At 45.6% G+C, this 14,446-nt stretch overlaps 1 protein-coding gene across 6 annotated transcripts in view; it reads right to left on the bottom strand.

Annotated features, from left to right (window-relative positions):
• ARHGEF9 (Cdc42 guanine nucleotide exchange factor 9) overlaps positions 1 to 14,446 on the bottom strand; it is a 448,518-nt gene that overhangs the window by 39,446 nt on the left and 394,626 nt on the right. For all 6 annotated transcript variants that reach the window (XM_033946853.1, XM_033946852.1, XM_033946856.1 and 3 more), the window contains 2 exons: positions 6,460 to 6,692; positions 446 to 575 (listed from right to left, as the gene is read on the bottom strand). In XM_033946853.1, coding sequence (XP_033802744.1) covers positions 446 to 575; positions 6,460 to 6,692 — 363 coding nt within the window. The remainder of the gene's footprint in view (positions 1 to 445; positions 576 to 6,459; positions 6,693 to 14,446) is intronic.

Here is a 14,446-nt window from a genome sequence, read left to right as displayed (position 1 = left end):
CATCCCTACTCCTTCTGCATCCCCCCACTCCTTCCCTGCCCCCTAAGCCACACTCGTGCCTTCCCTTCCCCTCCTGAACCTCGTTAAATATTCTCCAGCCTGCTGCGTGCGCCAGCATTGGTTTTCCCCTCGACGTCACTTCCTGGCCCTGCAACCCGGAAGTGATTTCAGAGAGGAGCCTGGCCAGCACATGCAGCAGGCCTGAGCAGTTACTCACGCTGGTGAAGATTTAAAGAGGTGGGAGGGAACAGAATGGTGCCGGCACCCCCATCAAGGCAGCAGTCAGAGCAGTCTACCCCCCCGACCCTCCCCCCCTTACTTCTCCACTGGGCGGGGCTTAGTGTCACGTTCATGTCTCACAAGTCCTCGCTAGGACAGTGGAGGAAGTTGGGTGAAATGCAGAAGGTAAAAAGTCAATTCTTTAGCACCAGAGGCTCTTGCTCACCTCCCAGTCTACGACCGATGCCTGCCACTGAGCTATCTTGTCGATATTTTCCAGTCTTCGTTTCCGCTCGTTGATCTGCTGAGTCACATTCCTCATGACTGCGAGTGCAGCAGCCACATATCGGTAATCGCTAGAAGAAAGAACGAGCTGGTGGAATTACTTCTATTGATACACCTTGAAAAAGCAGCATTCTTTCTGTCCAATTATCTGTTATTATATATCATATCAGCAATTATGATTCTAAGTTGATCTTTGTGAATGTTAGAGGTCATGAGACAAAGAAAAAAATTATTCTGACTGAAGTCAACTCCAATCCATGAGTGCTACAAGTTGATCAGACTCTCACGGAAACCAGAATGAAAACATGAAGCTAAATTTGCTCACAGTGGATCTGAGTTACCTTAAATTACATTACATTGGGGGGGCCTTCCTCTATCTACCTCCATTAACCTGAAAACTGACTGGCAGCTCTATCTATGCACCTCACTTCCTAGACCCACATTGTCAGTACTTGAAATCTGAAATTTTGGTCTACTACGTTATTCAAAAGTGTTGGCCAACAGGTCATCATAAGGGATGGGCCCACAGGACTCATGCTCTTGCACCCAGTGGCGTAGTAAGGGTAGTAGGCGCCCCCCCATGCCCCCACTCCTTTTGCACCCCCCCGCTCCACACTGATGTTCTCCCTTCCCCCTCCCCCCGTACCTCTAAATCTTCACCAGTGCGAGTGGCTTCTCCAGCATGCTCCTCGCACCAGCATTGGATTTCCCTCTGATGTCACTTCCTGGCCCTGTGACCCGGAGGTGATTCAGAGGGGAACCAGGCTGGCACGAGCAATAGAAGGGTGAAGTCACTCATGCTCGCAAAGATTTACAGAGCTATGGGGTGGGGGAAGGGATGGCATGAACGTGGCATGGTATGGCGGGGCGTCCCCACGACATGACACCTGGGGCGGTCCATCTCTCCCAACCCCCATTTCAGGGCACCTGTATTCCTCTCATTCCCCCCCCCCCCCTACCGCACACATGCGTCCCTTCATATCTCTTTCATTTTCCCTGCGTGAGCAGCATTAGAAACTTTGTCAGTGTCGCCTCCCTCTGATGTCACTTCCGGGCTAGCCGACACAATGTGGGCAGCAATGCCGTTGCTCATGCCTGGAAAATTAAAAAGGTACGGGGGAGGGAAGGGGGTACGAATGAGCAGGGGGGGGTTGGGAAAGAGTGGGGGGAGTGGAGAAGAGGGTGGGAGAGGGGCACCACGCCCCCTCACTACGCCACTGCATCAGAGAGAGAGGGATGGCCCAATGAAGCGGCAGATCCTAGTTCACTGTGACGGGTCTTTGAACAGGGTCATCTACCACCTCTTTGGTGGATGTCTCTCCCTTTGAACCGGAGCGTTTTTAAGTTTAGGACTCTAATCTCTGTTTTGTAAACGTAATCGCTTTGATATCAAGCATATTTAATTAACCAGTTCAATTATTTCATCTGTGTTGCCTTTCCTCACTTATACTATTTCATTAAAAAAAAAAAAAAAAAGAAATAAAAGGTTCAAAAATTGCTCAGTTTTGGCCGTGGGACCAGGAAGTGACATCAGAGGGAGAGTTGAGGCCTGCCGCCGAACATTTTGAAGAGGTACGTGGGGGGAGGGACACAACGAGGAAGAAATATGCGAGGGGGTGGGCTTGCGTGACGGGGAAGAGAATGGGGGGGGCGCATGGTGCAATAATGCCGATTGCCACCGCCCCAGGCACCTCCTTCCCTCGATACACTGCGGTTTATGCGCGATAAATAGAATCCAGATTTTTCTGTACGATGGGACAAAAGTAAGCTGGTTTGGCCGACGTTGCTGCCTGGATGTCCTGGATATTCAATGCTGATACTTGGAAATGGCCTGGTGTAAGATATCGAGGAATAACTCCGCCAACGGCCAAACCCCCCCCCCCTCCCACATCACCACCGGTTGAATATTTGCCCCCTAAATCTCTTTTTCAAACTTTCAAAAGGGGGACCCCCCCAAACACAAGATATGTAGAGAGATTTGCTGTTGCATTACTGCCAACATGACAGAGCAGAAACCATTCCTGGAGGTTGATGTCTAGGAAAACCCGGAGATGTCCTATTTTTTAGAGGAGTATCCAGGTGCCTGGAGGCATTTCCAAAAGTCCAGCAGTTTGTCCCCGGTTTTGGAAGACCCCGAGCTCGGGGCTACGTTCGGAGAGCGTCTGCACATGTACGGATATCGGCATGATGACATCACAGGCATGTGTGCATGTGCCTGCCATCATTGCATCGACATCTGCACATTCGCAGATGCCCTCCGGACGCAGCCCCAAGCTTGGGGAAGGAGACAGGAGGTTTATTTGGGGGCGGGGCTGGAACAGGGCGGGACTAGGTGTCCTCATGTTTTTTTAAAGAGGAAATCTGGTAACGCTATTTATGACTCTTTGGAAGTTCCTATAACATCAGGGAAAATCTCAGCTACCCATCTTTATGTTAAGTGATCTATACTGTGGCCCAGGGGCAGACTGACCATTTGGACAACAGAGCAGTGCCTGAGAATCCACACCAGTAGGGGGCCCACTCTCCCCCAGCCTCTTAAGAATAGTCATACTAGGTAAGACCAATGGTCCATCTAGCCCCGTTTTCTGTTTTCAACAGTGGCCAATCCAGGTAACAATACCTGGCAAAAACCCAAATAGTAAATCCAACACAAGCCCCTCGAAAAACCAAAATAATACAACCACCCTTTCGACCTGGTTTTCAGCACAGTATAGCTAATCATGAAAAACCAATGGAATCTATGAAGAGAAGTCCTTGTGTTATTACAGACAAGAACCGGATAGCTCACAACGCTTCTTCTATGAAAATTATCAAAAGGAGGAAAAAGCCTCAGATCCCCCCCCTCCGCCAAACTGATGAACTCAAGTTATAAACAGGTGGAGATTTACCGGGGTAAAGTGAATTCACTGGCGTAAAAAACCTCCTCGGTAATTTTTCAATAAAGACAGAAGCCTTGTGCAATGCAAGTGGACTAAAATCCGCCTTGTATAAGAACCACTGTGTCTGGAAATAACTTAAAGAGCGAAATCCCACTGGATAGACAGAGAGACACACCGCACACCGACGATGGCCAGCGTTTCGCTAATCCTAAACTGGCTCAGGATGTAGAGCGGCAGTCAATCTCTTAAGATTGACTCCAAGATTAGACATGGCGGCTCCCCAAACCCAAATAGTAACAGCATTCCATGCTACTGATCCATCTAATTTAATCACTTTTGATAGGTGCTTAAGGATTCGTGACACTTACTGCCCAAAGGCCCAGATCCCTGTCAGTCCATCCCTGCTACGGCCCCTGAGAGAAGCAATCGGCTCTTTTAAAGTAGGATCCTGGAAGGGTCAGGCCCTGAGTACTGGAACCTCCTAACCTGAGATTTCAATTTGTTTTTAGTGCTACCAGTGAATTAGTGTCAGAAAGGCCTGAAAAGTACTTATGAGTCTGTAACGTTAAACTGGTCCACCACGTCTAGGGAGAAGAGCCTCAGGGCGGTAATGTGTTTTCTGCTCGTTTTACTCTGGTTCAATAAATATCTATATCAGTCCGTGATTACCACTGAATAAGGCTGGTGTATATAATCCTCTTTGCTGTAAATAAATTGCTTTACTTTTGAAATCATATTACCTCAACTGATCTGAACTCATTATGCTCTCAGTTGCCTGTGTGAATGTGGAAGCGTTGTCCCAGGTCTATTACTTTAAGCCATCCAAAAGCAAGCCCTCCATGCCTAGAGAGGACTGGTCAAAGAACACAAGAATAGCCTTACTGGGTCAGACCAATGGTCCATCTAGCCTAGAATCCAGTCTTCACGGAGGCCGATCCAAGTCACAAGTACCTGGCAAAAATCCAGAATCTCAAAGAAGATTCCAGAATCCCAAATAGTAGCAACATTCCAGAGCTGAGATTGTGATGTCATAAAGCCTCGTTCCACCAATGCCTAAGAGCCAAACTCATCAGTGATGTTATAATAGCTTGATTGTCCTATACTTGGCTCACATAAGAGCATTTGAATAGCCATAGTGGGACAGACTGAAGGTCCATCCAGCCTAGTAGCCTGACTTCACGGAGGCCAATCCAAGTCACAAGTACCTAGCAAAAATCCAAAGAGTAGCAACGTTCCAGAGCTGAGATTGTGATGTCATAATGCTTCATTCCACCAATGCCTAAGAGCCAATCTCATCAGTGATGTCACAATGGCTTGATTGTCCTATACTTGGCTCTCATAAGAGCTGCCATACTAGAAGAGATCGAAGGTCCATCAAGCCCAGTATCCTGTTTCCAACGGAGGCCAACCCAGGTCTCAGGTACCAGTCAGAAACCCAAAGAGTAGCAACATTCCAGAGCTGAGATTGTGATGTCACAATGCCTCATTCCACCAGTGCCTAAGAGCCATCCTCATCAATGATGTCACAATGGCTTGATTGTCCTATACTTGGCTCACATAAGAGCATACGAATAGCCATAGTGGGACAGACCGAAGGTCCATCTAGCCCAGTATCCCGTCTTCACGGAGGAGAATACAAGTCACAAGTACCTGGCAAAAACCCATAATCTCAAAGAAGAAGATTCCAGAATCCCAAAGAGTAGCAACATTCCAGAGCTGAGAGTGTGATGTCATAATGCCTCATTCCACCAATGCCTAAGAGCCAACCTCATCAGGGATGTCACAATGGCTTCACTGTCCTTTACTTAAGAACATAAGAATAGCTTTACTGGGTCAGACCAATGGTCCATCTAGCCCAGTATCTCGTCTTCACGGAGGCCAATTCAAGCGACAAGTACCTGGTAAAACCCCCAAATAGTAGCAGCATTCTATGCCACCAGTCCAGAGCATTGCTTCAGCCTTTGGGTTCAATACAGCATCTGCTTCATTGCGACCATGGAAGAGCCTTGAAAGCTCCTGTAAACAGATTCAACTTTAAACAGGGCTTTACAGATTACACAAAAATGGCATTGTTCGTCTACGAACTGGAATGTCACGATCTGAGCACATCTCTCCTACATTTTTAAAAAGTGCTATTTAAAATGTTGCCTTTTATTTATAAGGCTTTATACGGACAATTATCCCCTTCTATATCTTCTTCACTATATTTCTATTTGTCCGGTGAGAGCTTTGCACTCTGAGAATAAATCTATACTGGAGATGCCATCATTTAAACAAATGCATCTGGAAAACTAACGAACATCTATTTTTCATGTTGCAGGGCCGACCCTGTGGAAGTCGTTGCCAGCTGAGTTAAGGCTGATGTCAAACCACAGTAATTTGAGTAATTTCCTGAAGACACGTGTATTTAGGAAGGCTTTTAGTAATTTATTCTCTACTAACAACACTGGGCAGGCTTCCTCTAGCTATTAGAAACAGTCTTGCCTTGTTTGTTGAACTGAGTTAATTATTTCAGAAGGTTTTGATAATCTACTATACGTTTCACTTGTTTTATGACTCATAGAAGTCTTTTTACTAAACCTGGGTAATATTTGCACTTACCATATGTTTACCACAAAAATTAATATGCAATAGGTGTGCCATGCATTTACTGCACAGGGCAAACGGTTAGCACAGAGGCATCATCCAGGCATGTCATGTAGCCATATTCTCAGAGACTCCCATTACATCCCAACCCCTCTGATACAGGTCCCAGTCTCCAATCCCCCCATTATACTCCTTGACACAGGCCCCCAGCCTCTGATGCCACCATCACATCCTGCACTCTCCTGAACAGATCCCACCCTTTTATTCCCCCCCACCCACCACACACACACACACATTATATTATTAGCAATATTCCAGAATCCAAGAGAGTAACAAGATTCCAGAATTCTAAAGAGTAGTAACATTCTATGCTTCCCTCATGTCTGTCTCGATAGCAGACTATGGACTTTTCCTCAAGGAACTTGGTCAATCCTTTTTTTAAACCCATCTACATTAAACAACAAAACCAGGCTCTGAGCCCGTTGTGTACCTGTGGTCCTGGGCTGTGTACTTCAGTAGTTCAGCCAGCTGTAGGGGATATTTGCAGATCTTTTGGACTGGAGTCAAGAGGAAGCCGTCGATGGCAATGTCAATCATCTGCTGTAGAAGGCGACACGCTTCGAAGAAATGCTGGTACCTGCCGTCTTTCATCAGCTTGGAGAGCTCCATGCAGGCGTCCAGGTGGTTGTTACAGTACTCTGAATATATCCAGAAGCCATCTTGCTGTGAGATTGGAGATGAGAGAAGAAGAGAGAGAATTTCATCAGGTGCGCGAGGAGGACAAATCCACCCACTCAACATTCAAAAGAGAGAATGCTACAGGCTAACAAGAACCAGTGGTGTAGTGAGGGTGAGAGACACCCCTCCCCTGCCCTCTTCTCCGCTCCCCCACCCACCTCCACATGCTCCTCCTGCCGCACGTGCGCCGATTCCCTTCCCCCATACCTCTGTAATGTTCCTGGTGGGAGCAACCCCCCCCCTCCAACCTGCTGTCGCGCCAGCTTCGGCTCTTTCTATGATGTTAGTTCCTAGGTGTGGGTCCAGGAAGTGATGTCATAGGAAGAGCCGATGCTGGCGCACCAGCAACGTTACAGACGTACAGAGGAAGGGAAGCAGTGTGTGTGGGGGGGGGGGAGGGGGGCGGTGAGGCCCAAGGCTATTCCACTTATGAGGCCCTTTCACCTCCTATTTTTAAGTTTGTAAATTACATGAGAGATAATAAAATACATCATTACTGTGATATATATCAATATGTTAAAGGAAACATGTTGTTATTGGTACTAACCTTTATAAAAAATGTGACACGGATAATAAATAAAAAAAAGTCAAGAACACTTATTTGGACATTTATTCTCAGCACCATATATAGTACTTGTAACAATAACTAATCAAACATAACACACAACATTGCCCCTTCCTATGTCCATAGTGCCCCCAGTGCATCCTTCCTCACCTCACCCCCCCCTCCGATGCCCGCCTGCCTCCCATCCCCCTTCCATTGAACACCCCCCCCCCATTCCATCCTGCCTGCCTGCTTTCCATTAACCCCCCCCACCCCCCCCTCCGATGCCAGCATGCCTTCCTCCCATCCTCCTTCCATTGAAACCCCCCCCCCCCCCCGATGCCAGTCTGGGCCGCCCTGTCCTGACGGATCCACGTTTTGCCTCTCTCCCCGTGGGGCTGGGCTTTGCCCAGCTGTTTCCGGACTGACGTCTTTCCCTCCCCGATCCTCCTCCCAGGGCAAGAAAAAGAAAGGGAGAAGTCGAATCGGCGCCCAGTTGCGGCCGGAGCCGGTTCCGATCCCGAAGCATAGAATTTCTCCTTATTTACGGTTCAGTGTTTTAGTGTTCACTGTTTTTAGAATAGTGTAATTTTAATTTTGCTAACAATTTGAATGTAGGCCCCTCTTGATCTTGAGACCCTAGGCTGAAGCCTAGTTAGCCTATAGGAAAATCCGGCCCTGCCTGCACCCTCAGCCAAGATGGTGCCCGGGGCGAACCCTCCTTCTACTACGCCACCGGTCCTTAATCCCTTCTTGAGGCCGACTACACTTCTTTGCCTTATTATGCTAATTGCTACCAACTCTGCAGATAGGGTAATTTCAGGAATCTGTTACCCTCGCTGTAATTCTTCTGTTTACTTTAGCTTAATTAGGATTTGATAGACTATCTTTCAAAGAAAAGCAAAGCGGTGTACAATAAACGACAGATACTAGGAAAGGAACTAGAAAATTGAACAGGAAAGGGCAAAGAAAGATATGAGAGAATTAGCTAAAAGAAGAGACATGTCTCCTCCCCCTTTACACAACCATAGCGTGGTTTGTGCCAGCAGCCACTAAAGCCATGTATGTGATGCTATTTTGAAAGGCACTACGACTACTTTAAACTTTGTTTTCTGGACTGTACATTAAGCAGGTTTCCAGGCCACATTAAAATCCTTTCTGCGGTGAATCAAGAAATCTTTCTCCTGAACTAAGACTGAAATATGGTGTCAGGCCAAAAGCGCGCTGGGACAAAGGCGCGCCCAGACAATTGAATGCAGGGCGGAGGCGCGCACCGCTCAAAATTACTGTTTTTAGGGCTCCGACGGGGGGGGCGTGGGGGGGAACCCCCCCACTTTACTTAATAGACATCGTGCCGCGTTGTGGGGGCGTTGTATCGCGCCGCGTTGTGGGGGTGTTGTGGGGGGTTTGGGGGGTTGTAACCCCCCACATTTTACTGAAAACTTCACTTTTTCCCTGTTTTTAGGGAAAAAGTTTACAGTAAAATGTGGAGGGTTGCAACCCCCCAAACCCCCCATAATGCCGGCGCGATGTCTATTAAGTAAAGTGGGGGGGTCCCCAACAAAACCCCCATCGCAGCCCCTAAAAACAGTAATTTTGAGCGGCGTGCGCCTCCACGCTGCGCTCAATTGTCCAGGCGTACCTTTGTCTTTTGCGCCGTTGTCTATGAACCCTGAAATATAAATACAAGTGTGAGCCGGACCAGTGCTCTCTGACATTGGTCGTAAGCAGCCCATTCGAGGTCTTCTAGAAAGAGAATTTCTGTACATGGGTATGGAGAAACAGTGCGTACCCTGATATATAAATATACACTTCTCCCTCCGTATTCGCGGTTTCAGCATTCATGGTTTCGATTATTTACGGTTTTTAGCTTGCTGGCAACTCCCCCCAATTACGTCAACTTGCATAGAGAAATAGCTGATTCCAAGCGTTTACAGAGAAAATCGCCGATTCCCAGCACTTTTCTTCATCGTGTTTTGCCTCTCCTTCAGGAAAAGGCCAGGTCTCCCACCCTGTTATTCGCGGTTTCACCATATTCACGATGGTTTTGAATAGAAAACAGCAAATTACATATGAAAAAGTTGTTTGCGGTTTTTCTGTATTTGCGGTTCTGTTAATCCCCTATCACAGCGAATACGGAGGGAGAAGTGTACTCCACTTAGAGAGCACAAATAAAGATTGATACTGTCCACAAAGTATAAAAACACTGGACATATAACTAAAACTGTATACATACACACATAGTTAAATACATGTACAGATAAACTGATAGATAAAAATTGCAAGGGGTCAAAATAGTGACTGGGTTTCTATAGAAATGGATTAATATGACTTTCTATATGGCTTTCACTAAACTTAACATCTGCATGTGATTATAATACTTTATTGTACCTTAAATTGACAATTTAGAAGGATGGCCTAGTGGACTCCTGGGCCAGTGTTATGCAAAGCGTGACTTGCACTTCTTTTGGGTCGGCCAGGACTGGGATACAACAGAAGCAGCCCTGGAACAGAGTGGGTCACTGCTCGAGGATGACCCCAAGTGTCCAATTACTAGAGTCCTGGTGTGTGGAGCTTTATCCAGTAGCATCCAACTTATTGAGCTGGGATTGCTTCTGATGGAGTCCTGGATGCGGGAATTGAAATTATATCAGGACAAAACCAATTTTTTTTTTTTTTTTCATTTCGCCCCATAAGATCCCTCTTGAACCAATAATCCAGATTAATTCAGTATCATATACATTACGTTCAACAATTAAAATTCTGGGAGTTGTTCTCGATCAATGCCTGACTAGGAAGAATCAGATCAACACCGTGGCCCAAAAAGGATATTATACTTTATGGAAACTACGCACCGTTAGACCCTATTTTGAGGTTACTGCATTTAGAATCCTTGTTCAGTCACTACTTCTAGGCCTATTAGACTACTGCAATATAGTCTATTTCAAAAGCACCAAAAAAAAATATGGCTAGACTGATCTTGGTGTAGAACTCGGTGGTAAGGTTGCCTTATGGCCTGAGGAAGTTTGATCATGTGGCACCTTGCTACCGTGAGCTGCATTGGCCTCCGGTGGAGGCTCAGGTAATCTTTAAGTTGGGATGTTTATACCATAAAGTAGCCTTTGGACTTGGCCCACGATACTTGGTTGATAGGTTTGATATGGTGTTGCATGCTCTGTTTGCGTTTCCTTCGGTTAAGGGTTATAAAAGTGAGAAATATCAAGAACAATAAATCTCCCTTCCACAAAAAATCTGCAATACAATGTTTTCTACTCCATGCTCACCCTTCTAGGCGTAAAAACTTGGAATGACCTTACTGAAATGACCAGGACGGAACCTAACCACACCAAATTCCGGAAGAAACTGAAAACTCATCGATTTGATACCTAATCACTTGTATCCTCCTTCTCCTCCTGTATCTTCCTGCCCTCCATTGCCCTCCCTACCCTCTTTTAACCCCTTCCTCTGCAATGTCACCAATGTGCGACCACAAATGGAAGAAATAAATAAATAAAATAAAACACATTCTCGATTTCCAACTATTGTTAGATCTATTTCATATGAACATTTTAGAAAGTTGTTGAAAACCTTTCTCTTCCCTACATTTTTGATTAACTAGATATCCTTGCATTTTTTACGACATTCTCTGGTTTTCTCTTTAATATAATCTTTTGTTGACCGCATTGAACTCATGGCTATGCGGTCTAGAAATCTGCTGTTATGTCGCTATAATGACAAGGCTAGACATTTATTTATTTATTCACTGATTCTTGATATACACAGAGGGTCATAAATCATTTTTTGCACAGTTTATTCAAAAAAGGCAATAAGGATAACACTGGAGAAATGGAACTGGAAGCTGACACCAAAGAAGTGCCAGATATTTTAAAAGAAGAAGTCATAGCACCAATTAAATCTTTATCGAAAACAAGAAGAATGCTATCATGCCTCCGTATCTCTCCATGGTGCCACCATATCTACAAAAAGGTATAGTGGAATTAGAAAAGGTTCAAAGATGAGTGACCAAAATGATATAGGACAGGAGTGTCAAAGTCCCTCCTGGAGGGCCGCAATCCAGTCGGGTTTTCAGGATTTCCCCAATGAATATGCATGAGATTTATTTGCATGCACTGCTTTCATTGTATGCTAATAGATCTCATGCCTATCCATTGGGGAAATCCTGAAAACCCGACTGGATTGTGGCCCTCCAGGAGGGACTTTGACACCCCTGATATAGGGGATGGAACTCCTCTTGTAGGAGGAAGGACTAAAGAGGCTGGGGCTCTTCAGCTTGGAAAAGCGATGGCTTAGGGGGATATGATTGAGGTCTTCAAAATCCTGAGTGGTGTAGAATGGGTAAAAGTGAATCGATTTTTCACTCTTTCAAAAAGTAGAAAAACCAGGGGACACTCTGTGAAATTACATGGGAATACTTTTAAAACAAATAGGAGGAAATATTTTGTTACTCAAGGAATAGTTAAGCTCTGGAACTTGTTACCAGAGGATGTAGTTACAGCAGTTAGTGTAGCTGGTTTAATAAAGGTTTGGACAAATTCCTGGAGGAAAAGTCCATAGCACGCTAATGAGACAGATGTGGGGGAAGTCACTTCTTGCCTTGGATCGGTTGCTATTACCTGGGTTTCTGTCATTCTGCCTGCGACCTAGATTGGCCATTGCTGGAAACACGAAAATGGCTAGATGGACCTTTGGCCTGACACAAATGTTCTTAGATGAGGACCTCTTTGTCTACCAGTCTTACTAGTTTTGCAAACTTATAATGCCACTGCAAACCAAATTCCTTCAATCACTGTCCTCTCACTCTTATGCCCAGCTTCAGTATTTATCTCAAGCATAAGAACATAAGAATTGCCACTGCTGGGTTAGACCAGTAGTCCATTGTGCCCGTCAGTCCGCTCACGCGGCGACCATCTGGTCAAAGACCAGCGCCCTAACTGAGACTAACCCTACTAGCATACGTCCTTGTTCAGCAGGAACCTGTCTAACTTTGTCTTGAATCTCTGGAGGGTGTTTTCCCCTATGACTCTGGAAGAGCATTCCAGTTTTCTACCACTCTCTGGGCGAAGAAGAACTTCCTTATGTTTATACAAAATCGATCCCCTTTCAACTTTAGAGAGTGCCCTCTCGTTCTCTCCACCTTGGAGAGGGTGAACAACCTGTCTTTATCTACTTTGTCTTGAGTCCCTGGAGGGTGTTTTCCGCTATAACAGATTCCGGAAGAGCGTTCCAGTTTTCTACCACTCTCTGGGTGAAGAAGAACTTCCTTATGTTTATACAAAATCGATCCCCTTTCAACTTTAGAGAGTGCCCTCTCGTTCTCTCCACCTTGGAGAGGGTGAACAACCTGTCTTTATCTACTTTGTCTTGAGTCCCTGGAGGGTGTTTTCCGCTATAACAGATTCCGGAAGAGCGTTCCAGTTTTCTACCACTCTCTGGGTGAAGAAGAACTTCCTTACGTTTGTACGGAATCTATCCCCTTTCAACTTTAAAGAGTGTCCTCTCGTTCTCCCTACCTTGGAGAGGGTGAACAACCTGTCCTTATCTACTAAGTCTATTCCCTTCAGTACCTTGAATGTTTCAATCATGTCCCCTCTCAATCTCCTCTGTTCGAGGGAGAAGAGGCCCAGTTTCTCTAATCTTTTGCTGTACAACAACTCCTCCAGCCCTTTAACCATCTTCGTCACTCTTCTCTGGACCCTTTCGAGCAGTACCGTGTCCTTCTTCATATACGGAGACCAGTGCTGGATGCAGTACTCCAGGTGATGGCGCACCATAGCCCGGTACAACAGCGTGATAACCTTCTCCGATCTGTTTGTGATCCCCTTCTTTATCATTCTTAGCATTCTGTTCGCCCTTTTTGCCGCCGCCGCACATTGCGTGGACGGCTTCATCGACTTGTCATTATGTCATTATTTTGGGCACTACCGTCTTGGCTGAAAAGCGATTCCAGTCATCTTCTGTCTTCATCATAGTACTCAAGTTTCAAGTTTCATTTAAGCTTGAAATACCACTTAACCATCCTAAGTGGTTTACATAATTTAAAAATAGGGGGACCCGACAAATGCAATTAAAATATGATACAGACAAAGGGGAAACTTTACATGATACAAAGGGAGGTGGGTGGGATTACAATGTTTCTATGATGGAAAAAAAAAACCCCTGAAATAGAGTTCCAAGTCTATACCTCGTAGGCGTCTTTACAAAGAAAGATTTTAAGGTACCTACGACTACTATTAATTATTTCTATAGCGCTACCAAATGCACACAGCGCTGCAGATTTGAATTTAGCAGTGTTGGTTTCTTGTCTCGTAATTAATGGGAGTGAGTTCCACAACGCGGGCGCTACAACCGAGAAGATTGTTTTACGGGTTGCATCATACACTAGGGGCTCCTTTTACAGAGCTTCGCAAGCGGTTTAACGCATGTAATAGCGCGCGCTAAACTGCCGTCCACGCTCTCGAGCAGGCGGTAGTTTTTAGGATAGCGCGGGGGTTAGCGCGTGATGAAAAGTCACGCGCGGCTTTGTAAAAGGAGCCTTAAATGACGAATGGCGGGAATTGCAAAAAGGTATTGATGTGATGATCGAAGCCCTCTGGGGGTTGTATACGGAATTAACAGTCTATCAATGAATGTTGGCGAATGCTCTGGTTTTTACCTTGCAGGTAAGAAAAAGTAATTTGAAGGTGATCCGGTAGGATATAGGCAACCAAAGGGCTTTTTTCAGAAGAGGAGTAGTGCGATCATATTTTTTTTGCATTAAAGATCATTTTTATATCTGAAACCTTCAAAGAAGCGTGGGATGAACACAGAGGATTTAGAATCAGAAAATAATATTAAATATTGAACTAAGGCCAGTACTGGGCAGACTTGCACGGTCTGTATATGGCCGTTTGGTGGAGGATGGGCTGGGGAGGGCTTCAATGGCTGGGAGGGTGTAGATGGGCTGGAGTAGGTTTTGATGGAGATTTCGGCAGTTGGAACCCAAGCACAGTACAGGGTAGAGCTTTGGATTCTTGCCCAGAAATAGCTAAGAAGAAAAAATTAAAAAATTTAAATTGAATCAGGTTGGACCATTCGGGTCTTTATCTGCCGTCATCTACTATGTTACTATGTTACTAAAGAGAGAAAGAGAGAGAAAGAGAGAGAGAGAGAAAGAGCTGGGAGGGTGTAGATGGGC

Source organism: Geotrypetes seraphini, chromosome 5 (genome assembly GCF_902459505.1).
Source record: "Geotrypetes seraphini chromosome 5, aGeoSer1.1, whole genome shotgun sequence".
In the NCBI taxonomy this organism is placed as follows: domain Eukaryota; kingdom Metazoa; phylum Chordata; class Amphibia; order Gymnophiona; family Dermophiidae; genus Geotrypetes; species Geotrypetes seraphini.
This window is presented reverse-complemented; position numbering and strand designations above follow the sequence as displayed.